At 48.7% G+C, this 23,526-nt stretch overlaps 2 protein-coding genes across 2 annotated transcripts in view; one reads left to right on the top strand and one right to left on the bottom strand.

Moving 5' to 3' along the window:
- MARCHF8 (membrane associated ring-CH-type finger 8) overlaps positions 1-3,248 on the top strand; it is a 135,413-nt gene extending 132,165 nt beyond the window's left edge. The window contains exon 8 of the mRNA XM_078077436.1: positions 26-3,248. Coding sequence (XP_077933562.1) covers positions 26-159 — 134 coding nt within the window. The 3' untranslated portion in view covers positions 160-3,248. The remainder of the gene's footprint in view (positions 1-25) is intronic.
- A 5,697-nt stretch (positions 3,249-8,945) lies between these two features.
- The window catches only part of ALOX5 (arachidonate 5-lipoxygenase), a 73,902-nt gene continuing 59,321 nt past the window's right edge, over positions 8,946-23,526 (bottom strand). The window contains exons 8-14 of the mRNA XM_078077432.1: positions 14,607-14,810; positions 13,820-13,906; positions 12,168-12,346; positions 11,726-11,847; positions 11,233-11,333; positions 10,709-10,879; positions 8,946-9,661 (exon numbers count right to left, since the gene is read on the bottom strand). Of these exons, the coding sequence (XP_077933558.1) occupies positions 9,482-9,661; positions 10,709-10,879; positions 11,233-11,333; positions 11,726-11,847; positions 12,168-12,346; positions 13,820-13,906; positions 14,607-14,810 (1,044 nt within the window). The 3' untranslated portion in view covers positions 8,946-9,481. The remainder of the gene's footprint in view (positions 9,662-10,708; positions 10,880-11,232; positions 11,334-11,725; positions 11,848-12,167; positions 12,347-13,819; positions 13,907-14,606; positions 14,811-23,526) is intronic.

Raw genomic sequence — 23,526 nt, 5'->3', positions numbered from 1 at the left:
TTCTCTTTTTCTAACCCCTCCTTAGTGAATCTTCTGGAAAGCCCTCACATTGGCTGTGCACGGCCGGGTTCCACTTCTGCCAGCATTTCCACGGGAAGGGAGGTCCCCGTGATGCCATGTGATGGGGAGCTGGCTGGGTTGTGGCCCATAAGACCTTGAGCAGAATGAGAGAATAAAATGCCCAACCCGAGGGAAGAGCAGGAGCAGGGTGGCACCCCGGCCTCTCCCGGTTGGCAGCAGCCCCCACCCTGGCGCGGAGTGTTTGGGACTGTCCAGCAGCCGTGATGAGAGGATTTCCCTCCTCACCAAGAAGAGCCCAGGAGGTGAGCCCGTCTGCCGACGCTGCTGCTGGCCGTTTTCCGGAGCAGACGGGACTGTGGTGCTCTGTGCGTGGTGGTGAGGGATTCACTAAGCAAACAGCACTTTACAAAGAGAGAATCTTTATTTTGTAATATGTGTGTCCAGTGGGATGGACATTTAAAAGAACGTCTCATTTAGAAGCCTTCCTCTCATGATCTCTTTTACGTTATAATAGATCTAAAACCCTTTTTGCCTTATATATTCTAAAAAACCTGACATCTGCTCTGTGTGCATCAAAGGGACTTGTGGCTCTAAAGCAGGACAAACAGATCTGAGGCTTTTTCCTAACATTTCATGGAAATTAATGGATGCCAGATGGCAATTTGAGCCCAATTCCTGTGGTTTCAAGCCTATTTTATGATAAGTCTAAAGACTGCCCCAAACATTTCTTTTTGGACAACACTGAAAAAGAAGGTTATGTGAGATCTAAATGAAAGGAAGTGAGTAATTAGAACAAAAATGAGTATTTAAAATGACTCCTTTCTGGACAAAGCTTTCCAGTTTGTGCTGGCTTCACCAAAAGCGTAAGCGTGCACTGCCCTGGTCTGGGGCTCGGACACCAGGGGTGCTCCTGGGTGCCTGCCACCTTGGATGGCCTCTGGTCCTGGGGAGGTCCTGTGGGTCACTGGCCCGGGCAGAGAGACAGACGGGCTGGCTCTGGGACAAAGGCCAAGAGTGAGCAGCAAACTGCCGGGGCCCACGGTCACTGCCCCCAGCCCCGCCTCTACCCGTGTATAGCCTTAACTGGACTGGACAGAGAGGATCCTTGTGATCAGTTCATTCTATCATCAGGGATTATCTCCTGTACCATTTTCATAAGACAAAACCAAAATCACTACCATCAAATGGCCTTTGTCCCTTTAAAGTCTGCTTAAAATTCTGTTTTTAAAAATGAGTTTCGCTTCGCCGGGTAAATAGGAGTTAACTCCAGGAAAATAGGCCAGGAGGGTCCGCAGTGTCACAGGCATGTGCCCAGGTACTTACTCTCCAGGTGACACTGCATCTGTAGAGCCTCTTCTAAGGGGAGGGTTGCCTGGGGGTCCTGCCCTCAGTCCCCTGAGCCTTAGGTGCCTTGCCTGTCTTGTTAAGAGGATGAAGCAAACACAAGACGATCCCTTTGCCTTTCAGAGTAGAAGTGCTCTGGTTTGTTTGGAAAGCCAGGAGGAAGCTGAAGCGGTCTGAGCTCTGGGGCAGGGCGCGTGGTAGCAGGCTTTGCCCTGCCGTCCCTTCGCATGCGGTGTCTGATTCGTCGGCATCACGGACTCTGGTCTGAGGAGCTGCCCCACCCCACCGTGGCCTTCCTCTGGCTCGGCAGGCACCATCCAGCCATGGCCAGCCCCTGAAAATAGGTCAGCCTGCTCTCTCTCTCCGTCTCCCAGGCCGCATCCAGTCCGTGCCTGTGTTCACTGTGCCCCAAAGTGCAATTACCCACACCCCTTCTCAGCCTGCGGACGCCAGGCAGCTACACGCTGTCTACTCAGGGGAGCCGAGTCCTGGGCCAGCCCTGCCTGTGTCCCTTAGGAGCTGCCCAGGCAAGGCCCCTTGGCCTTGCCCTCTTACAGCAGATGAGTAGTCACGTGAAGACTGGGATCGATTTTTAAGTGGGATTCCTTCCCTTCTCCCTGATGGAACCCCTTACGCTGAACTTGAAAGTCACTAAGACTTCTGCAGAGAGGAAAGCGTGCTTAGGTAGGGATGGCCTCTGGGCAGCCCACCCCTCATGGCCGGCACCCCCTGTGGCAAAGGTGCCTTTATAACCATGACTGCTGTGTTGCTCTCATGTGAAACCCTCCCTTCTTTTCAGGAAGGCCTAACACCATCTCATCACCTCCACCAAGCTCCTAAAAAAAAGCCTTCTGCCTGGGGACGGTCCATCCCACATCCTTCTTTCCTCTCCTGGGTTGGCACACAGATGCCCCCTTGCCTTTCTCTTTTCTCATAGGTTCTAGTCGAGCACCTCTGACTCCATCCTTAGTCCCGGCTCTAATCTCTACCTCCCAGAGACAGACCCAGGAAGCCAGCAGCTCTGGAAAGGTGGTGCTGTGCTGCCATCTAGTGGGGGCGGTAGGTCTGCCAGGGGTTCCTTTAGTCCATAGCAGCTTGCCTTCTAGTTTTTTTGGGGGGGGGGGCGGTATTTATTCCCGTTTCCCCCTCATTCTGCACGTGGCTTTGGTGGAGGACAACACTTGGCTGAACCAGAAACGTGGGATGAGCTGGTGGGTCTCAGGGCCTGGAGGGTTGGTACTTGGGGGCCAGGCCAGGTGGGGAGGGAAGTGGCCTCGGGTGTTGCCAGCCAGCCCTCTCTGATTTGGCCTCTCTTCCCTCAAAAGTCGTTTGGCTCGAGCGCTTCCGACTTTGGCTGCCAGCAAGAATTTGGTTTTTGTGCCTGAGTTGATTTTAAGAAACCTGGAAACTATCAAGCTGTGCTCCGGGCCTCTACCGTGTCCTCCTTTTCTGCCTCACTCCACTCTTTTCAGTCTCCTGGGTCTAGTTCTCAACCTTGCTGGCATGCCCTCCCTGGTTGCAGACGCAGGCCGCAGGCAGTGGGCCAGTCCCGGGCTGCAGGTGGGGCCTGCACAGCTGGGGCTACGTCTGCTGCCTGGTGGGGGGGGGGGGGCTGTAGCGCTGGAGGCGGCCTGGGAACGGCGGGGCCGAGGGCCGCGATGCTGTGCGTTCGGCCTCACGCAGAGACACTTCTTGAGTACTTTCCCTTTTGAATCTGATTTGAAATATGCAGCTTCCCTCTCCAGCCCAAGGAAAGACCGAAACATAGGGAAATAAAAGCATTTATCTTTGTTTTGGACGTAATTAAGTTGTGCAGCTATTCACCTATTTAGATGCAGTGTTTATAGAAAGCTGATTGTTAATAAAAACCAAATTTACACTGGCATGTGTGACGTAGTTTCTAAAAGGCACTTCACATTTGAAGATTTTCTTAACTTGCAGAGTTTCTGGTTATCTAAACGTCTGGTTTCGTATCCTTCTGTGTATGTTCACTTTCTCAGTGTTACCACCTGAATCATTCTCGGGAGGGGGTTATACATGCGGTGTCTAATTGCAGCAATAAAGCATTTCTTTAAAAGGGGATTTTGCCCTGAAAGTGTTTTCCTGCAAGAAGGCAGGGAACATTAGCAGGCCTTCCAGTGGTTCTGCTCCCCTTTCCACCATCCTCTGCCTTGAACGTTGGGGAAGAAAATCCTGCAACCTCCGGAGGTAGCTGTTTTCCTCGGCCTGTCCCTGCAGGCAGGGAAGGTCCCCCTACCCCCCCGACACTGGTGGTTGGTTGGGGGGGAGGGGGTGGGTTCAGGAGAGTGTGCAGGCTTGGAAGTAAATACGGAAGTAGCTCACACAGGTGTGCTTGCTTCAAACATCCAGGCTCTACTTGGACTCTGTGCCCTGTGAGAAGCCAGGTTCAAGTTCAGGGTATGTATGGCGATGTGACCGTGGAGCAGTTGATTATTGCCTAACTCGCCTTATCTGTTCAAACACTGAGCCTTGGCCTAGCTGAGTAGGAGAACCAGGGAGGACCAGCAGGATCTCTGGTGATAGCTCAGGCTGGCTGTATCTCCCAGCTTCTGATGCGGTCTCCCTAAGTCATGGTGGTGTCTCGGAGCCTCCTGTCTCTCGAGCTGTGTGTGCTGAGGGCAGGCACCTGCCTTTACCTGGGTGCATAAGGTGAAAACAGGCCAGGATTGCCCTGTACATACTGTCCCCTAGGTGAGCCCAGGTACCACAGTAGCTGCCAGGAGACTTTGGAGCTCAGTGGGAGGATACTTTGACAAGTGTCCTTGCCTGACTTTGGGAGCTGTTGTGGCCTCTGGCGGAGGATGGACCGCAGAAGAGCTGAACAGGTATGTGCCCGTGCAAGGGAGGGAGTGCTCAGGTGCTCGACTATGGTTGGAGGGGTGAGGAGGGTGGAGCTGAAAGAGGAATCTGCTTCAGTGAGGTGAGGTGGGGGGTTCTGCCCAAGGGGAGCCTCTCTGCTTTGGGGATCCACCAAATTTGATGAGTTTGGCTGAAAAGATGCGCAGTGGGATCTTGGTTGCACACAGGCTTGAGCATGCCTTCCGCAGGCCTTTCTGCCCTTTAACACCAGCCACAAAGTGATGGGGTGAGGGCTGCGCCATGGCGCACTTCAGCCCTCCGTCGGGGCAAGCTGCTCGCAGGCCAGCCTCCTGTTCTGTAAGTACACTTAAACTTACAGCCCCATTCATTGACATATTAACATACTGCTCATTATTTGGGGTGTCAGGCTGGTGGGAGGAGGAGGAATCCGGGTGCTATAGTAGAACTACCTAGATGACCAGATGACCAGAAAAGATGAAATGTTTGATTAAACATTCCGAGGGGAGGGGCAGGCATACAACAAGCAAAGCGGTCAGTATGGTTTAAAAAAAAAAAGGGCAGAACATCAAACAGCCCCTTGCCCAGGGAAAGGCCTTGAGCAGGAACCCAGCGCTGGGTCCCTGGAAGGCAGAGGACTGGGCCATAGTCATGCAGTAAAGGCATCACAAACTCTTCACGTGTCTGAAATCTGTGGGAAATGCGTGTTGCTTACTGCAGTCACATGACACGCTCCCTCACATCTTGCTTTTTTCACCTAAAAACTGGATACTGATACAGATCTTTAGGTTGCTTACTTGACTTTTGTTATTAGAAACAAGGCTCAAGTCTACATCCATGACATTTATCTTTGTACACTTGTGTGTGTGTGTGGGGGGGGCAGTTCTGAAGATAAATTCCTAGAAGTGGAGAAAGGGGTAAAGGCATTTAACTTTTAAGTTGCAAAAGCACCCTCCAAAATGATTCACTTATGAGAATTTGAGTCTCTTTCCTTACATTGTATCATGTAGGTGTTTTTTAAATTGTTACTAAAATGATTGTCGTTCCCTCTTATCTCATTGATGTTTTACTTTGCATTCTTGGGTAAATGAGATTGAGCATCTTTTGTTTACCCTGCATGTCTGCATATGTGAATGTCCATGCCTTGGCCATTTCTCTTGGGTTTTTTGGTATATTTTACATTAAATCATTGTTACTTTTTATGGTGAAAGAACATTAACTCTGGTTTGATATAACTGGCAAATAAGTGCTGTTCGTTTTTTTCACCATTTTATGAAAAATTTTAAATAATTGTATAAGTGAGAAGTCATTTACCCTAGATTCTACAATTAACATTTTGCTATATATACTTTACCACATATCTCCATCTATTCATTACACTATCCTTCCATCACCTTGCTTTTTTAATGCCTTTCAGAATAAATTGCAATGAGAAGTATACACTTTACCCCACTTAAGTTTGTATATTATTAGCTACAATTCAACATTTATGGTTCTTTTTGTTCTTAGGAAAAATTTACATACAGTGAAATGTACAAATCTTAAGTGTACCATTTGATGAGTTTTGGCAGATGTATACACCTGTGTAACCCCAAACCAGATGTTCTGTATCAAAATGCAGAACATTATCTCAATCCTGAAAATTCTGTTGCCCCTTCCCAGTGCATCCCTGTCCCCATACCCTCTGAAACAAAATCGTTGTTCTGATTTTTGGTTTTAACTTGTCCTGGAGCTTAATTTTAGTGGAGTCACGCAGTTTACCCTCTTGTGTAGGGGTTCTTTAAGTCAGCACAGTGTTTTTGAGTTTCGTCTATGCTCCTGTATCCGCACATTCCTGTTTTGTGTTGAATAATACTCCCACTTTCTAAATATACCAGTCTCTTCATTTTCTTACAGTTGGAGACTTGAGCTCTTTCCAGTTTTTGGCCATTATGAATAGAACTGTTAAATTATTTTTGTGGACACATTTTCATTTCTCTTGGGTGAATACATAAGCATAAAATGCTGGTTCAGAGAGGGTAGCGATGTTTAGTTTTATAAGAAACTAAACAAACATTTTCCCAAGGCAGGTGTACCATTTTACATCCCCGCCAACAAGGTATGAAGCTTCCAGTTACTTCAAACCCTTGCAACATTTGCTGATGTCAGTCACTAACCTAAAATACAGAATTTTAGCTGTTCTCATAGATGTGTAGTTGTAATTTGGTTTTAATTTGCATTTGTGGTTTTAATTTGCAGTTTCCCAATGACTAATGATATTGAGCATCTTTTCATTGCCTCTTGTCCCATGCTTATCTGCTATTCACAAATCTTATCTGTCTTTTTATACCAGGGCTAACAAACTATAGCCCACTGGCCAAATCCAGCCTGTGCCTATTTTTGTAAGGCTCTTGAGCTAGGAATGTGTTTTAAAATTTTATGTTATTTAATTTGGTTTTTAAAAGATTTTATTTATCTATTTATTTGAGAGAGAAGTGAGAGTAGGGAGGAGAGAGAGGGAGAGAATCTCAAGCAGACCCCACACTGAGCACGGAGCCTAATGTGGGGCTCAGTCTCACAACCCTGAGATCATGACCTGAGCCAAAACCAAGAGTCGGATGCTCAACTGACTGAGCCACTCAGGTACCCTGTGTTTTACAATTTTAAAAGGTTGTTTTAAAAAATGCAGCAGATTATATGTGGCCTACCAAACCTAAAATTTTTTATGGGAAAAAATGTGCTTGACACTGCTATGGATTTGAAGTATATATCTTGTATATTGCATGTGCTTGGGTATTGATTTTTTAAATTATTCTGATCATCTCTGCTTTTTAGCTGGAGTTTTTAGTCCTTATAAACATTTGATTACTGATATGGTTGGCTCTGTCTACCATTTTATTTGATTTGTCTTCTGTTTTTCTGTTCTTTTTTTTTTTTTGCTTTCTTTTAAATTATTTATATATTTTTAGAATTCCATTTTAAGTCCTCTCTTGGTTTTTAACTATACTTCTTTACATTATTTTAGTGGTTGCTCTATAGGTTATAATCTACCTACTTAAAATTTCACAGACTACAGAGAATATTGTACCACTTGATATAAGATGTAGAAACCATGTGCCTGAAATAGTCCATTAACACCCATTGTCTTTTATGCTATCTTTATATTATGCTTACATGTATTATAAATGCCACATGATAGTGTTATAATATTTGCTTTAAATAATCATGTATTTTAAAGGAAGGAGGAGAGGAGAAAGACTCTTACATTTACCAAATATTTACCATATTTGATACTCTCCTCTCCTTGAGGATGAGTTTCCATGGGAGCATTTCTTGTAGTGTAGATCTGCTGGCAGGAGATTCTCTTCATTTTATTTTACCTGAAAATTTCTTTATTTCATTTTCATACCTATAATGGGCCACTTTTGTTTGAGGACTCCACATTAGCTGAGTGAGGCTTTCTTAGAGGTGCCCTGCAGTCTGGAGTCCATTCTGCCCAGACCTTCCTTCCCTCGCTGCTTGCACCCACAGGATCAGACCTGCATCATCATTCCTACCTGCTCCTCTTCCTTCCTTTGCTCACGTGGCCTTGCGGGCTCTAAAGGTTGGTACATTGGCCCTCACAGGGACATGGAGCTGAGTGAGTGCCTTTACCATGACCATAGGATTATGGAGTCCACCACCACGGTCACTTATAAGTATGGGCAGTTCTCAGAGGGTTGGTAGGGGGTCTGGGCCAGTAAGTGTCCAGGCCTTGCTCTCTCTGGTACCTATCCCAATGGTCAAGTCTCCTTGGAGGGACTTGTGGTTTCAGGAGCCTTCTCCTGCATGCCTTCTCCCATGCTATATTGGCCCTAGTGGAAGCCTTTTACCTAGACATTGAGATTCTGGCCTGGCACACTGGGTACACCTTCCAGAAATTCTGGAGACCCTGCTGATCCAATTCTGAAGCGAGGGGCTAGGGGTATAGGTTAGGTAGGTGTGTAGGAGGACACAATGGATCGCCATGCCCAAAGCTGGCTCTGCTTCTTGGGTGTGGGGGAAAGAAATGCATTTTATTATTTTATTTATTTTTTTTAAAAGATTTTATCCATTTATTTGACAGAGAAACACAGCGAGAAAGGGAACACAAGCAGGGGCAGAGGGAGAGGGAGAAGCAGGCTTCCCACAGAGCAGGGAGCCCGATGTGGGGCTCGATCCCAGGACCCTGGGATCATGACCTGAGCCGAAGGCAGACGCTTAACGACTGAGCCACCCAGGCGCCCCAAAAGAAATGCATTTTAAAAGTCATTTTAAGTCCTCTCTTGTTGGAGAAAACAGCCCGCAGCTCCCAGAATAGTGCCTAGAACCTGTCCGGTGCCTTGCAGGAGGAAAATGAGGGAGCAGCAGGCTAGTGCCTTGTGCCAGCCCTGGGCACACAAGTAAGGTGAGTTCCTGTTCTGCAGGGGCTCTGGGTCCAAGGGAGAGACCATGTGGGAAGATAACAGAGGTTCGGACAAAGCCCAGGGAGGGGGGGCGGGTGGGAGAGATGAGAATCAAAGATGCCTCCCCAGGGTGGATGATATTTGGGATATGTTCTGAAGATAAAGTAGCTTTCTCAGCAACAAAAAGGGAAAACCACCTTCTATCTAGACTGGGGTTTGTGTGTGGGTGGGGTGGGGGTAGCTTTTGTCCAATGGAATCACAGTGATCATGGCTTTTTTTTTGTGGGGAGAGGGGATGTGAGCTGTTTGGGGTGATGGGAACATAACATGGACAGAGACTTGTTTTAAATGCACTCCTTTATTTTTATGACAACCAATTCTTCATTCATTCAACAAGGATTTATTTGGGCACTTACTATATGCAAGAAATTGGACGAAGCATAAATAGAAAATAATCATTCCATGCCTCCCAACAAGAACAAACATCTATCAGTTTTCCTGACTTCTTGCTCCTGCCTGGTGTGGAAGCACTGAGCGAGGCGTAGGGCAGGAAGCGACATCGTTCTGCTCTGTGTAGGACGGGTCCCTGCAGTGTACCCACTTGGATCAAAGTATGGGATTCACTAAAGATTGAGGAACAGACTGGAAAATGCACTGAAGCTGAGGCATAACATGGCCCAACCTGGGCAGCCTTTGGTTTGAAGCCAGTCAGCCTGGGGCCTGAGGAACCAAAGCAGCCTCAGGAGAGCAAGCTGCCAGGAGGTCCTGCCCCGGGGCCCCCGTGAGCCTGCCCACCCGGGCAGCCTGGAGTCTGGGTGCTGAGCCCGCCCGTGAGCAGCTGACCGTGTGCAGGTGAGACTGGCTCAGGTGGCCACTTAGATGGCTACGCTGTTGGGAATCCGGTCTGGGGACAAGTAGTAATATGGCAGCTTCTTGTTCTTGTTGCGCTCAGCAATCACGCTGACGATGGTGTCAAGGTTCTTGCGGAATCGGGCCATGGCCTCTTTTACAGGCTTCTCGATGAAATGCTCTTCTGGGTACATACCCAGGAATAGCTAAGGGCCCGGACACAGACGGACAGGTTAATCTTTGCCGAGGTGATGTAAACTGATTGATAGGCCTTGTCTCACCCCCAGAGACCATCCCTTGGGAAGTGAGCGAGGCAGCATGTGCTCATTTCCCCCTCTCCACCCCCTGCTGAGAAGACCCCAAGAATGCCCCTGGTCTGGGGCCTCAGATAAATGGGAGAAATAGCTGCCCTGCCGTGTGTGATGGTGCAGGTGAAGGGATCCCGCTGGGCCCCGTCCTCTGCCACACTCCTGCCTTCCCGTCTGGGCTCCGGGGGCCAGCGCTAGCCTCCCCAGCCCAGGACAGCCACGGCCGGACCCTGTTGGGGTACTGTGCTCATTTCCACACTCACATAGATGTCTGCAGGTTAAAACTAGATCTGTCTTTTAAAAAATTACTGGATTGTTAAAATTGGCAGGTTTCATACCCAGGGCTGGAAAGGGTGGGATTTGGGATTAGTTTGTGGAGGACAGATCAGTCTCAACATTCTCTGATCCAGAAATTCCTCTACTAGGAACATGTCATCTGGCCCTACGGAACACATGTGCAAAGACACATATACAAAGATGTTAGTGAGGGACCCACACATCAGCAGAGTCCCCAGAGCAACCTCAGTGCCCCCTAAAATGCCCGCGAGTCTGGGGCTGGCTGTACTGGTAGTCATTCTGTGCGACACTGAGCTAATGTCATGGGGTTGTGTCTGAGATACTGAGATACCCAGCTTTTACAGTAGGTTCATTAGTGTATGTGCATGGGAATGTCTGGCAGGATCCCCAGGAAACTCTTAGTCGTCCCCTCTGGGTAGTCACCGGTGGAGCAGAGTCCCTGTGCTCTCCTGCCAACCCCCGCCCCCACCCCGAGCTCCATCCAGGCACAGGCCTGGGACTTCCTGGGCACCCCCAGCCTCAGAAGTCAGGATTCCCGGAGAGCAGGTGTCCAGCCTAAGCTCTTAATCACAAAGCCCTGAGATGGAAAAATGGGTTAAATCCAGGCGACCTGCCCCCTAGAGGGGGCAGAATGTCTCCCCTGCTCACCTCATTTTCTTGGAACTGGCTTAGTGCCCACACTGCGCCCAGATGCCAGCAGGAGCGGCCACGGTCTGGCAGCGTATCTACGATCTGCTCGATGGTGACCACACCCTTGGCTGTTGGTGGGGGGGCCCGCATGGTTGGGGGGGCATTGGGGATCCAGGAGCACCAGTCATACTGCAGGGACAGCCACAGGCATGGGTGTGCACCTCCTCAGCCAGCTGCCACCCACCCGCAGCGGGCCATGCCCGTACCTGCCCCGCAGGCCGAGCACCCACCCCGACGCCTCCCACCCTCCTTCCCATCACCTCCTGCTCCAGCAGGGCCAGTCCACAGGCCCCCTCTCTGGCTGGCGCCCTTGGCTTAGTGAGCAGAATACACTCAGGGAACATCCAGCTTCTGGCCCCGAGGCTGCCTGAGACCAGCCCCAGAAGACTAGAAAGAGGGGCGGCTTTGTCTGGGCCCATCAGCAGCAGTCAAGGTGACTATGGTGATTTCCCACCCAGAGGACCCACCCTGCCTTTGCCCACCTGGCCAAAGTTCACCGCTGCATGCTGGGCTGAGGCTGTGAAGATCACTACCGTTAGGTACTCTGACAGCTTCTCTCTGGTCTTGATGGACTTGGGGAAACCTAGGGCAGAGCCAGGGACTGGCTGAGGCCCTGACCCCAGAGGTGGGGGGGGCAGTGGGCCAATGACCCACAGGCACCCTCCCCCTGAACCTCCCCCAGTCCCTGAGTTCCCCCACACAAGGGCTTAGGGGGCCCAGGCATGGGTAAGACACTAGGAGGGGACAGCAGCTTGGCCCGTGTTCCTGATGATTCTGACCCTGGTTCTCAGTGGCTGCAGAAAGTCCCTAAGGTGTCCCCATGAGACATACTGGTGAGCAGGGGGCCCTTGGGGGCTCTGGCCCCAGCACCAGGCGCTAAGGTGGACGCCATGGGCCAGCGCTGTCCAAGGAAAGTCAGAGGTGCAGGGAAGAGCAGAAGAGACGGCCAGGAGGAGAGCCGGAGGCGGTCTGTACCTGAGGTCTTCTTGCCCCGCATGCCGTACACATACACATCGTTCACGAAGTCCTGCAGCTCCTGGTCCTCTACCACCACCTGGTCACTCTTGTAGTAGATGCCTATCACCTCAGCCGTGAACCTGGCTCAGGAGGAGGGGCCCAGCTAGGAGCGGGTGACCTGGCCAGGGTTTGCAGGGCTGGGCCCCTGGGCCCCAGGGCAGAGCTCCAGTGGTGACCCTGTGACTTACTCCTTAATGTCCAGACTCGGGTCACTCACCCCCACTCCCACCCACATACCTTCCTCTCTCTCTCTGGGCCCTGACAACGGAGCCATGCCGTGGCCCACTGAGTCAGCGGTCCAGGCCCCTGGCCCGGCCTGTCAATACCCCGGTCCTCTCCTCCTCCAGGAGCTCCTCTCATTCTGCACAGAGCAGGTCCCATAGCCCCAGCGGGCACTCACGTCTTGATGGCCTCCCACACCAGGAGCCCGTCGTCCCGGTAGAAGTAGTAGGGAATGTCCTCTGTGCTGTCCATTCCCCGAGCTTTGATGGCCTCAGGGAAGCACAGGGAGGTGTAGGTCAGGTCCTGCATGGCCCTCTGCACCATCTGCACGTGCCCACCGCCCCCTGTGGCGTTGGCCTTGAGTGGGAGCGGAGAGAGCACCGTGAGCTGAGGCTGGCTGCCCCTCGCCAGCCTTCTCACCCAGAGCTCACCATGAGAAACTGTGAAAGGATACTGGGGGGGGCCAGGCTTGTGGATGGGCAAGCCCATGTCCCGGGGGTTTAGGAGGTGGGGTAGGAGGGATGCTTAACTCTGAGAATACCCAGGGCAGCCCAGTGAGGAGGTTAGAAAGGCCCGATCTAATAATGCAGGGGATTGCAGCGGAGGGGGTGTGCAGGGACTGGGGGCGGTGGCAGGAGGGCGGGCGCTCGTTCTGAGCACGGGCTGCCCGGAGCACCAGCACTGCTCTCGGTGACCTGAGTTTTGGGCTCAAGAAAGGGGCGGATACCAGCCCCCAGGACCACACACACAACTCTTCAGAGGGCCTGCGTTTGCTTAGGTGAGGGCTGGAGAGATGCACAAGGAGGGATCCTGGTCCTCATCCCAGGACACACGATGGCTGAGCCACTACAGAACCTTTAAAGGAGAACTTGGGGACTGGGGTGCCACAAGTCGGTCCACAGGGCCGTTTGACCCAAGCTGGAGTGATGGGAGCTGCTCCCTGGACTTTCTATTTGGATGGGAGTGAACGGTCACCGTGTGGGAACACGAGCCTGGAGCTCCCTATGATGAGGTCCCACTCCCCCTCCCACGGGGGAGAGCCTGTCCACAGAGCCTGACTGGGAGAATGGGGCCCACACAGTTTAAAGAGTAGAAGAGTGCCAGCCAGTGTCTCTGTCCCCTGGGGCCATTATTTGAGCTCCTGGGTCCATTTTGGGAGGAGTTGGGAGCCCCCTCTATTATGTACAGGGTTTTGAGTAATACACTTCCTTTCCAGCTTCAGCCGGTTTGACTTGGGTTTTGTCATTTGCAACCCAAAGAGGGGCTCAGCCTTACTGATGAGCTGACTGCCTCACTAAGGGGAGGTGGGAGAGGAAGAAGGGTGGGGAGAGGGCTGCTGGGAGGGTCCAGGCTTGGTAAGGCTGCAGGGGGTCGGAATGGGCAAGGTGCTGCCTGGGAGAACGTGAGGGACGGGTAGGGCTTAGGCCCAGCTGAGGGGAGCGTGGGGTGGGAGCGTTGGCCCAGGAGCGCCGAGGGCGGGAGGTGGTGCTCCGTGAGGGCAGCAGAGCCGGAGGGGAGGCAGGATCTACAGCCACAGGCCAGAGGATGGGGGAAGAGCAGGACGAGGCTACAGGGTGACACAGGCCCCGAGAAGTGCTGAGAAGCAGGCTGTGCACTCGGGAGGGGAGGGGTCACTGGTGGGGAAGGGGCCAGAGCCTGGCCAGAGGACCTGGGGAGCCTTCAGTCTGAGCGCCTCCAGCCTCCCACCCGTCCCAGGCACGCACTGCCACCCTAGTGCCTAGAGGCCTTGCTCCTGAGAGGACACCTGGCCTGGGGGGTGGAGGTTTGGAGCAGTGGGGCCCTGCACAGAGCTGGACGGGAGGTGCCCACCTTGTCAAAGAGGCCGTACTCGCAGATGAGCTGCTCGCGGGCCTTGGTGTTGATGGCGATGGTGAACCGCACATGTGCCACCAGCAGCTGGGGGGCGGGGGGAGAGCAGGAGAAGGCCTCAAAGAAGGCCTGGCTAGGCCTCCCGACCAGGTCTCCACCCCCCCCACGTGCCCCCGGAGACCTCCAGCACCCCGCACCCCAGTCCACTGAGGAGGGCTGATGCCAGGGCTGAGGGAGGAAGTGCAGGTCAGGGGAGCTGCTGGGGCCTGGGGACCGCAGCTTTGACACTTAGTGACGTGAAGGTGAAAATGATAATAGCCAGCACTTACATGGAGCTGAACTACGTGCTAGGTACTGTTTTCAACTCTCTGCATTTGTTAACTGTTTGGGTCCTGCCAATAATCCTGTGAGGCAGGTGTACTCTTGGCTCCCTGCTGCACAGATAGGGAAACAGGCCCAGAGAGGTGCCTTGAGCCTGCATCACCCCGGCGGTCAGTGCCAGTAGGATTCAGGAAGAGAGAAGGGCAGTGATGGTGGCGCCTGGGATCAGACAAGGGTCACACTGACCTCATTTGCCTCTTCAAACTCTGCTCCCAGGCCTCGTGTCCTCGGGAACCCACAGGCTCAGAGCTGTAGTCCCGCCTCCTGGGCCTCTCTCCAACGGCCCCTCTCTGCTGGCTACTCCCGGCCCCAGCCCTGTGGGGGTGTCACTGCCCCGCCTCTCTCCCTCCGCCCCCCAGATGCCAGTGCCCTCCTCCACCGGCTGAGGCAGTAGCTTGCTGTATACCTTGAAAATGGGGTGCACGGCGGGCAGCTGGCGGTACAGGGCAATGCCAAAAACCTCAGACACCAGGTGTGTGCGCAGAAGGTGGGTGATGGTCTGGTGGACGTGGAAGTCACTGGAGCGCACCCAGATTTTGGCCAGAAGCCAGTCATATTTTTCATCCGAAGGGAGAAAAATCGGGTTTTCATCTCCTGGGATTTGGTTGAGCTAATACAATGGAGAAAGAAAATACATGGCAATATTTTGTTCTGTATAGCTGTAGGAGAGCCTGGCCTCTTAGGAAATTCCAGAAGAATCCAAATTTCTTAAACAGTGGTCTTGGAGTCATGAGAGGATCGTGGAGGAGGGCAGAGGGCCCAGGGTTTACACTTCCCACCCCAGGGACAACATGTACTAGCTGTAGGATGCTGGACACCTTACTGAGCCTCTCTGAGCTCCAGGTCCACCACCTGCCACACTCTTTACTTACCTCCCAGAGTGAAGGCAAGTGACTAAGATGGCCCAAAAACACCAGCAAGGAGCAGGTTAGGTGCTTAGAGCGTGTTGCTCTGCTCTACTACTCCTGCCCCCATCTTTCTCACCTCCCTTGCCCGCTCACTCCCTCCTGGGTTCTGCCCACTGCTCCGACTGCTGCTTTTCCATGTCCCAGATGTTCCCTTCCTCTGTTCTTCCCTTAAATGTTGCTGTCCCCAGGCGCTGGCTGGTTCACCTGACTTCCCTTCTTGCCCTTGACTAGCTCCTCCAGTTCCCAGGGCTCTAGGTCCTCAGGATGCAGTGGCCTAGGTCCCTGTCATTTGAGCCCAGACCTGTAGCCAGTTGCCTCCTGTCAGAGAGACCAGGCTTGCCTTCCCCTTTCCAGTTTCAACTCCACACTGAAGCCAAGGTGACTTTTTTATTTCTAAAATGCAATTCACATTATGTCAATCTCCTCCTTAAAACCAGTCACCTCTTGGGGAGGAGCAAGATGGCGGAGGAGTAGGAGACCTGGATTTCGTCTGGTACCAGGAATTCGGCTAGATAGGGATCAAACCATTCTGAACACCTACGAACTCAACAGGAGATCGAAGAAAAGAATAGCAGCAACTCTCTGAACAGAAAAGCGACCACTTTCTGGAAGGTAGGACGGGCGGAGAAGTGAATCCGAGGCGATATTCGGGAGGATAGACAGTGGGGGAGGGGGCGTCCATCGGCCGCTTTTGGCAAGTGATAGAGCAGCGGAGCACAAAATCGGAACTTTTAGAAGTCAGCTATGCTGAGGGACATCGCTCCAGTGGCTAAGCAGGGGGTGGAACCCTCACGGGACAGTGTGGTCTCAGGACCCTCAGGGTCACAGAAAGACCTGGGAGCCTGAGTGCGGCAGAGCTCCCAGGTATCAGAGCAGGGAAGCCGACTACAGAGACGGAGCTGAGACATGGGCTCTCAGCTCGGGGCTGCCATAAACCGTGATCTGCGGCACAGTTGGGCCACTCCTCCTCCAGCAGGGACCGAACAAGCGGCAGATCTGGGGAGACTCCCCTTCCTCCCCCGGGAGGAGTGGCGCAGGAGCGCACCACAGGGATCTGCTGGGTTTGGAGACTCCACATGGCGTCGGGTGCCAGAGATAGAAACCTCGGTCACAGGCCGGGTGAGCACGGAGTGCGGCCGGACACTGGGGAGATGGTAGTGATTGACTGGTTTTCCCTGGGGCACACTGAGAAGTGGGGCCCCCGAGTTCTCGGCTCCTCCGGGGCGGAGATTGGGAGGCCGCCATTTTCACTCTCCTCCTCCAAAGCTGTACGGAGAGCTTGCAGGGAACAAAAGCTCCCGAGAGCAAACCCGAGCAGATTACTTAGCCTGGACCAGGCAGGGGTGGGGCAATTCCGCCTCCAGCAAAGACATTTGGGAAACACGGCAACAGGCCCCTCCCCCAGAAGATCAGCAAGAACAGCCAGCCAAGACCAAGTTTACCCATCAATGAGAATGGCAGAACTCCAGCGCCAGGGGAATACTGCACATAGAATTCATGGGTTTTTCTCCCCGATTCTTTAGTCTTTCAAAGTTAATTTTTTAAATTTTCTTTATTTTTTTCTGTTTCTGTTTTTTTTGAATTTTTCTTCTTTCCTTTTTCAGCCAACATCTTATCAATTCCTTTTTTAAAATCTTTTTAAATTTTCATTTTTACAGTCATATTCTATCCCTTCATTGTATTTAACCTTATTTTTTGTATATATATAAGTTTTTCTTTTTTTAAAATTTTGGGATACAGTTTCTTCTAACAGACCAAAATATACCCTAAATCTAGTGTGTGGCTTTGTTCTAGTCTCCCGCCTGATCACATTCTCTCCCCCCACCTTTTTAAAAAATTTTTTTCAACCAACTTCTTACCTTATCAGTTCCTTTTTAAAAATCTTTAATTTTCATCTTTACAGTCATATGCCATCTGTTCATCATGTTTACCCTTATTTTTGTATATATATAAGTTTTTCTTTCTTTCAAATTTTGGGAGGCAGTTTTTTCTAACAGACCAAAATACACCCAAAATCTAGTGTGGCTCTGTTGTATTTACCAGCCTGATCATTTTTTTTCCTTTCTTTTCTCCCTGGTTTCGGGTCTCTTCTGATTTGTTTAGTGTATATTTTTCTGGGGTCGTTGTTACCCTGTTAGCATTTTGTTCTCTCATTCATCTATTCACCTCTGGACAAAAATGACAAGACAGAAAAACTCACCTCAAAAAAAAGAACAAGAGGCAGTACCGACTGCCAGGGACCTAATCAATATGGACATTAGTAAGATGTCGGAACTAGAGTTCAGAATGATGATTTTAAAGATACTAGCTGGGCTTGAAAAAAGCATGGAAGATAGTAGAGAATCCCTTTCTGGAGAAATAAAAGAACTAAAATCTAACCAAGTCAAAATAAAGAAGGCTATTAATGAGGTGCAATAAAAAATGGAGGCTCTAACTGCTAGGATAAATGAGGCAGAAGACAGAATTAGTGATATAGAAGACCAAATGATGGAGAATAAAGAAGCTGAGAAAAAGAGAGATAAACAACTACTGGATCACGAGGGCAGAATTCAAGAGATAAGTGATACCATAAGATGAAACAACATTAGAATAATTGGGATCCCAGAAGAAGAAGAAAGAGAGAGAGGGGCAGAAGGTATATTGGAGCAAATTATAGCAGAGAACATCCCTAATTTGGGGAAGGAAACAGGCATCAAAATCCAGGAGGCACAGAGAACCGCCCTCAAAATCAATAAAAATAGGTCAACGTCTAAGAGTAAAACTTACAAGTCTCAGAGATAAGAGAAAATCCTGAAAGCAGCTCGGGACAAGAGGTCTGTAACCTACAACTGTAGAAACATTAGATTGGCAGCAGACCTATCCACAGAAACCTGGCAGGCCAGAAAGGACTGTCATGATATAGTCAGAGCACTAAACGAGAAAAATATGCAGCCAAGAATATCCAGCTAGGCTGTCACTGAAAATAGAAGGAGAGATAAAAAGCTTCTAGGACAAACAAAACTAAAGAATTTGTGAACACCAAACCAGCCCTACAAGAAATATTAAAAGGGGTCTTCTAAGAAAAGAGAGAGCCTGAAAGTAACGTAGACCAGAAAGGAACAGAAACAATATACAGTAACAGTCACCTTACAGACAATACAATGGCACTAAATTCATATCTTTCAATAATTACCCGGAATGTAAATGGGTTAAATGCCCCAATCAAAAGACACAGGCTATCAGATTGGATAAAAAAACAAGACCCATCGATATGCTGTCTGCAAGAGACTCATTTTAGACCCAAAGACACCTCCAGATTGAAAGTGAGGGGGTGGAAAACCATTTACCATGCTAATGGACACCAAAAGAAAGCTGGGGTGGAAATCATTATAACAGATGAATTAGATTTTAAATCAAAGACTATAATAAGAGATGAGGAAGGACATTACATTCCTACTTAAAGGGTCTATCCAACAAGAAGATCTAACAATTGTAAATATCTATGGCCCTAACATGGGAGCAGCCAACTATATAAGCCAATTAATAACAAAATCAAAGAAACACATTGACAACAATACAATAATAGTAGGGGACTTTAACACCCCCCTCACTGAAATGGACAGATCATCTAAGCAAAATATCAACAAGGAAATAAAGGCTTTAAATGACACACTGGACCAAATGGACTTCACAGATATATTCAGAACATTCTATCCCAAGGCAACAGAATACAATTTCTTCTCTAGTGCCCATGGAACATTCTCCAGAATAGATCACATCCTAGGTCACAAATCAGGTCTCAACCAGTACCATAAGACTGGGATCATTCCCAGTATATTTTCTGACCACAATGCTTTGAAACTAGAACTTAATCACAAGAGGAAAGTCGGAAAGAACTCAAATACGTGGAGGCTAAAGAGCATCCTACTAAAGAATGAATGGGTCAACCAGGAAATTAAAGAAGAATTAAAAAAATTCATGGAAACAAATGAAAATGAAAACACAGCTGCTCAAAATCTTTGGGATGCAGGAAAGGTTGTCCTAAGAGGAAAGTATATAGCAATACAAGCCTTTCTCAAGAAACAAGAAAGGTCTCAAATACACAACCTAACCCTACACCTAAAGGAGCTGGAGAAAGAACAGCAAATAAAGCCTAAACCCAGCAGGAGAAGAGAAATAATAAAGATCAGAGCAGAAATCAATGAAATAGAAACCAAAAGAACAGTAGAACAGATCAACAAAACTAGGAGCTGGTTCTTTGAAAGAATTAATAAGATTGATAAACCCCTGGCCAGACTTATCAAAAAGAAAAGAGAAAGGACCCAAATAAATAAAATCATGAATGAAAGAGCAGAGATCACAACCAAAACCAAAGAAATACAAACAATTATAAGAACATATTATGAGCAACTACATGCCAGCAAATTAGACAGTCTGGAAGAAATGGATGCATTCCTAGAGACCTATAAACTACCAAAACTGACCCAGGAAGAAATAGAAAACCTGAACAGACCCAAAACCAGTAAGGAAATTGAAGCAGTCATCATAAATCTCCCAACAAACAAGAGCCCAGGGCCAGATGGCTTCCCAGGGGAATTCTACCAAACATTTAAATAAGAATTAATACCTATTCTTCTGAAACTGTTCCAAAAAATAGAAATGGAAGGAAAACTTCCAAACTCGTTTTATGAGGCCAGCATTACCTTGATCCCAAAACCAGACAAAGACCCCATCAAAAAGGAGTACAGACCAGTATCCCTGATGAACATGGATGCAAAAATGCTCAGCAAAATACTAGCCAATAGGATCCAACAGTACATAAAAAGGATTATTCACCATGACCATGTGGGATTTATTCCTGGGCTGCAAGGTTGGTTCAACATCCACAAATCAATCAATGTGATATGATACATTAATAAAAGAAAGAACAAGAACCATATGACACTCTCAATAGATGCAGAAAAAGCATTTGACAAAGTACAGCATCCTTTCTTGAATAAAACTCTTCAGAGTATAGGGATAGAGGGTACATACCTCAATATCATAAAAGCCATCTATGAAAAACCCACAGCAAATATCATCCTCAATGGGGAAAAGATGAGAGCCTTTCCCTTGAGATCAGGAACCCGTCAAGGATGCCCACTCTCGCCACTATTGTTCAACATAGTACTAGAAGTCCTAGCCTCAGCAATCAGACAACAAAAAGAAATAAAAGGTATCTGAATCAGCAAAGAAGAAGTCAAACTCTCACTCTTTGCAGATGATATGATACCTTATGTGGAAAACCCCAAAGACTCCACCCCAAAACTGCTAGAACTCATACAGGAATTCAGTAAAGTGGCAGGATATAAAATCAATGCACAGAAATCAGTGGCATTCCTATACACCAACAACAAGACAGAAGAAAGAGAAATTAAGGAGTCGATCCCATTTACAATTGCACCCAAAACCATAAGATACCTAGGAATAAATCTAACCAAAGAGGCAAAGAATCTGTACTCAGAAAACTATAAAATACTCATGAAAGAAATTGAGGAAGACACAAAGAAATGGAAAAACGTTCCATGCTCATGGATTGGAAGAACAAATATTGTGAAGATATCAATGCTACCTAGAGCAATCTACACATTCAATGCAATCCCTATCAAAATACCATCAACTTTTTTCTTTTCTTTTTTTTTAAATTTTTTTATTGTTATGTTAATCCCCATACATTACATCATTAGTTTTAGATATAGTGTTCCATGATTCATTGTTTGTGCATAACACCCAGTGCTCCATGCAGAACGTGCCCTCCTCAATACCCATCACCAGGCTAACCCATCCTCCCACCCCCCTCCCCTCTAGAACCCTCAGTTTGTTTTTCAGAGTCCATCGTCTCTCATGGTTCTTCTCCCCCTCCGATTTCCCCCCCTTCATTCTTCCCCTCCTGCTACATTCTTCTTCTTTTTTTCTTTCTTAACATATATTGCATTATTTGTTTCAGAGGTACAGATCTGAGATTCAACAGTCTTGCACAATTCACAGTGCTTACCAGAGGACATACCCTCCCCAGTGTCTATCACCCAGTCACCCCATCCCTCCCACTCCACCCCCCACTCCAGCAACCCTCAGTTTGTTTCCTGAGATTAAGAATTCCTCATATCAGTGAGGTCATATGATACATATCTTTCTCTGTTTGACTTATTTCGCTCAGCATAATACCCTCCAGTTCCATCCACGTCGTTGCAAATGGCAAGATCTCATTCCTTTTGATGGCTGCATAATATTCCATTGTATATATATACGACATCTTCTTTATCCATTCATCTGACCATCAACTTTTTTCAAAGAAATGGAACAAATAATCCTAAAATTTGTATGGAACCAGAAAAGACCCTGCATAGCCAGAGGAATGTTGAAAAAGAAAAGCCAAAGCTGGTGGCATCACAATTCTGGACTTCAAGCTCTATTACAAAGCTGTAATCATCAAGACAGTATGGTACTGGCACAAAAACAGACACATAGATCAATGGAACAGAATAGAGAACCCAGAAATGGACCCTCAACTCTATGGTCAACTAATCTTCAACAAAGCAGGAAGAATGTCCAGTGGAAAAAAGAGTCTCTTCAACAAATGGTGGTGGGAAAATTGGACAGCCACATGCAGAAGAATGAAACTGGACCATTTCCTTACACCACACACAAAAATAGACTCAAAATGGATGAAAGACCTAAATGTGAGACAGGAATCCATCAAAATCCTTGAGGAGAACACAGGCAACAACCTCTTCGACCTCAGCTGCAGCAACTTCTTCTTAGACACATTGCCAAAGGCAAGGGAAGCCAGGGCAAAAATGAACTATTGGGACTTCATCAAGATAAAAAGCTTTTGCACAGCAAAGGAAACAGTCAACAAAACCAAAAGATAACTGACAGAATGGGAGAAGATATTTGCAAATGACATATCAGATAAAGGTCTAGTATCCAAAATCTATACAGAACTTATCAAACTCAACACCCAAAGAACAAATAATCCAATCAGGAAATGGGCATAAGACATGAACAGACATTTCTGCAAAGACATCCAAATGGCCAAAAGACACATGAAAAAGTGTTCAACATCACTCAGCATCAGGGAAATCCAAATCAAAACCTCAATGAGATACCACCTCACACCACTCAGAATTGCTAAAATTAACAAGTGAGGAAATGACAGATGTTGGTGGGGATGTGGAGAAAGGGGAACCCTCCTACACTGTTGGTGGGAATGCAAGCTGGTGCAGCCACTCTGGAAAACAGAATGGAGGTTCCTCAAAAAGTTGAAAATAAGAGGGAAGGAAAAGATGGCGGAAGAGTAGCGGACCCTATTCCAACCAGTCCCCAGAATTGAGCTGGATATCTACCAGACCACTCTGAACACCCACGAAATCAGCCTGAGATGTAAGAAGATAGATCTGGATCTCTGCAAACAGAATATTGCAGGTGGTTGGTTTTGCGGTATGAAGCGGGGAGCCATGATTCCACGAGCACATATTGGAAGATAAATGGAATGGGGGGGATCCTACACCACCGGTGAGCAACAGCCTCCCGCACTGGGGACAGGGCACAGACTCACAGACTGGTAGCAGCGGGGAAAGGACTTTAGGGCAGCCCCCCAGACTGAAACCTGGAGTGGCGGGGCCGTGTGCAAACTGGGGGTGCTGGCGGTTTTAGAAGCACAAAGGGCAGAGACGTGCCCCCGTGCCCCAACCTGGAGGCGAGGACTGGGAGCCCTGCTGAGGGGCGCACAACCCAGGACACTGAAGTTTATAGCAGCACAGACAGAAACAGAGACAGTGTGGCCTGGAGAGCTCACTGAAGAACAGACTGTGATCTCTCTGCTCTGAGGCAGAGGGTTGGAAACAATCTCTTCTACTCTGATTCTCGGAAGAGATGCAGAAAGCCTCCAGAGAACAAAAGCCACCCAAAATCGGTTTTCACTGAGCCCATCCCCCCCCAGGGGGCAGGGCAACTCTGCCCAAACAGGGTTGCCTGAGTAACAGCACGGCAGGCCCCTCCCCCAGAAGACAGGCTAGGAAAACAAGAGGCCAGCAACCCCAAGGTCCCTAGAAAACAGGTGCATCTTGCTTGGGTTGTGGTCAATAATTTGGATTCTATACATTCCCTCAACCACCCATCAACAGAATGACTAGGAGGAGGAACCCCAAAAATAGGAAAGATTCAGAGATTATGATTTATGCCACAGATTTACAAATGGATTCAGATATAACCAAGATGTCAGAGATGGAAATTCAGGCTAGCAATTGTGAAGACAATGGCTAGAATGGAGAAATCAATTAATGGCAACATACAGTCTCTAAGGGCAGAAATGAAAGGTGAATTGGCAGAACTTAAAAATGCTATCAATGAGATCCAATCCAATCTAGATAATCTAACAGCTAGGGTAAGTGAGGCAGA

The sequence above is a fragment of the Halichoerus grypus genome, chromosome 7 (assembly GCF_964656455.1).
Source record: "Halichoerus grypus chromosome 7, mHalGry1.hap1.1, whole genome shotgun sequence".
Lineage (NCBI taxonomy): Eukaryota > Metazoa > Chordata > Mammalia > Carnivora > Phocidae > Halichoerus > Halichoerus grypus.
The sequence above is the reverse complement of the archived record's forward strand: the minus strand, read 5'-3'. Positions and strand labels throughout refer to the sequence as shown.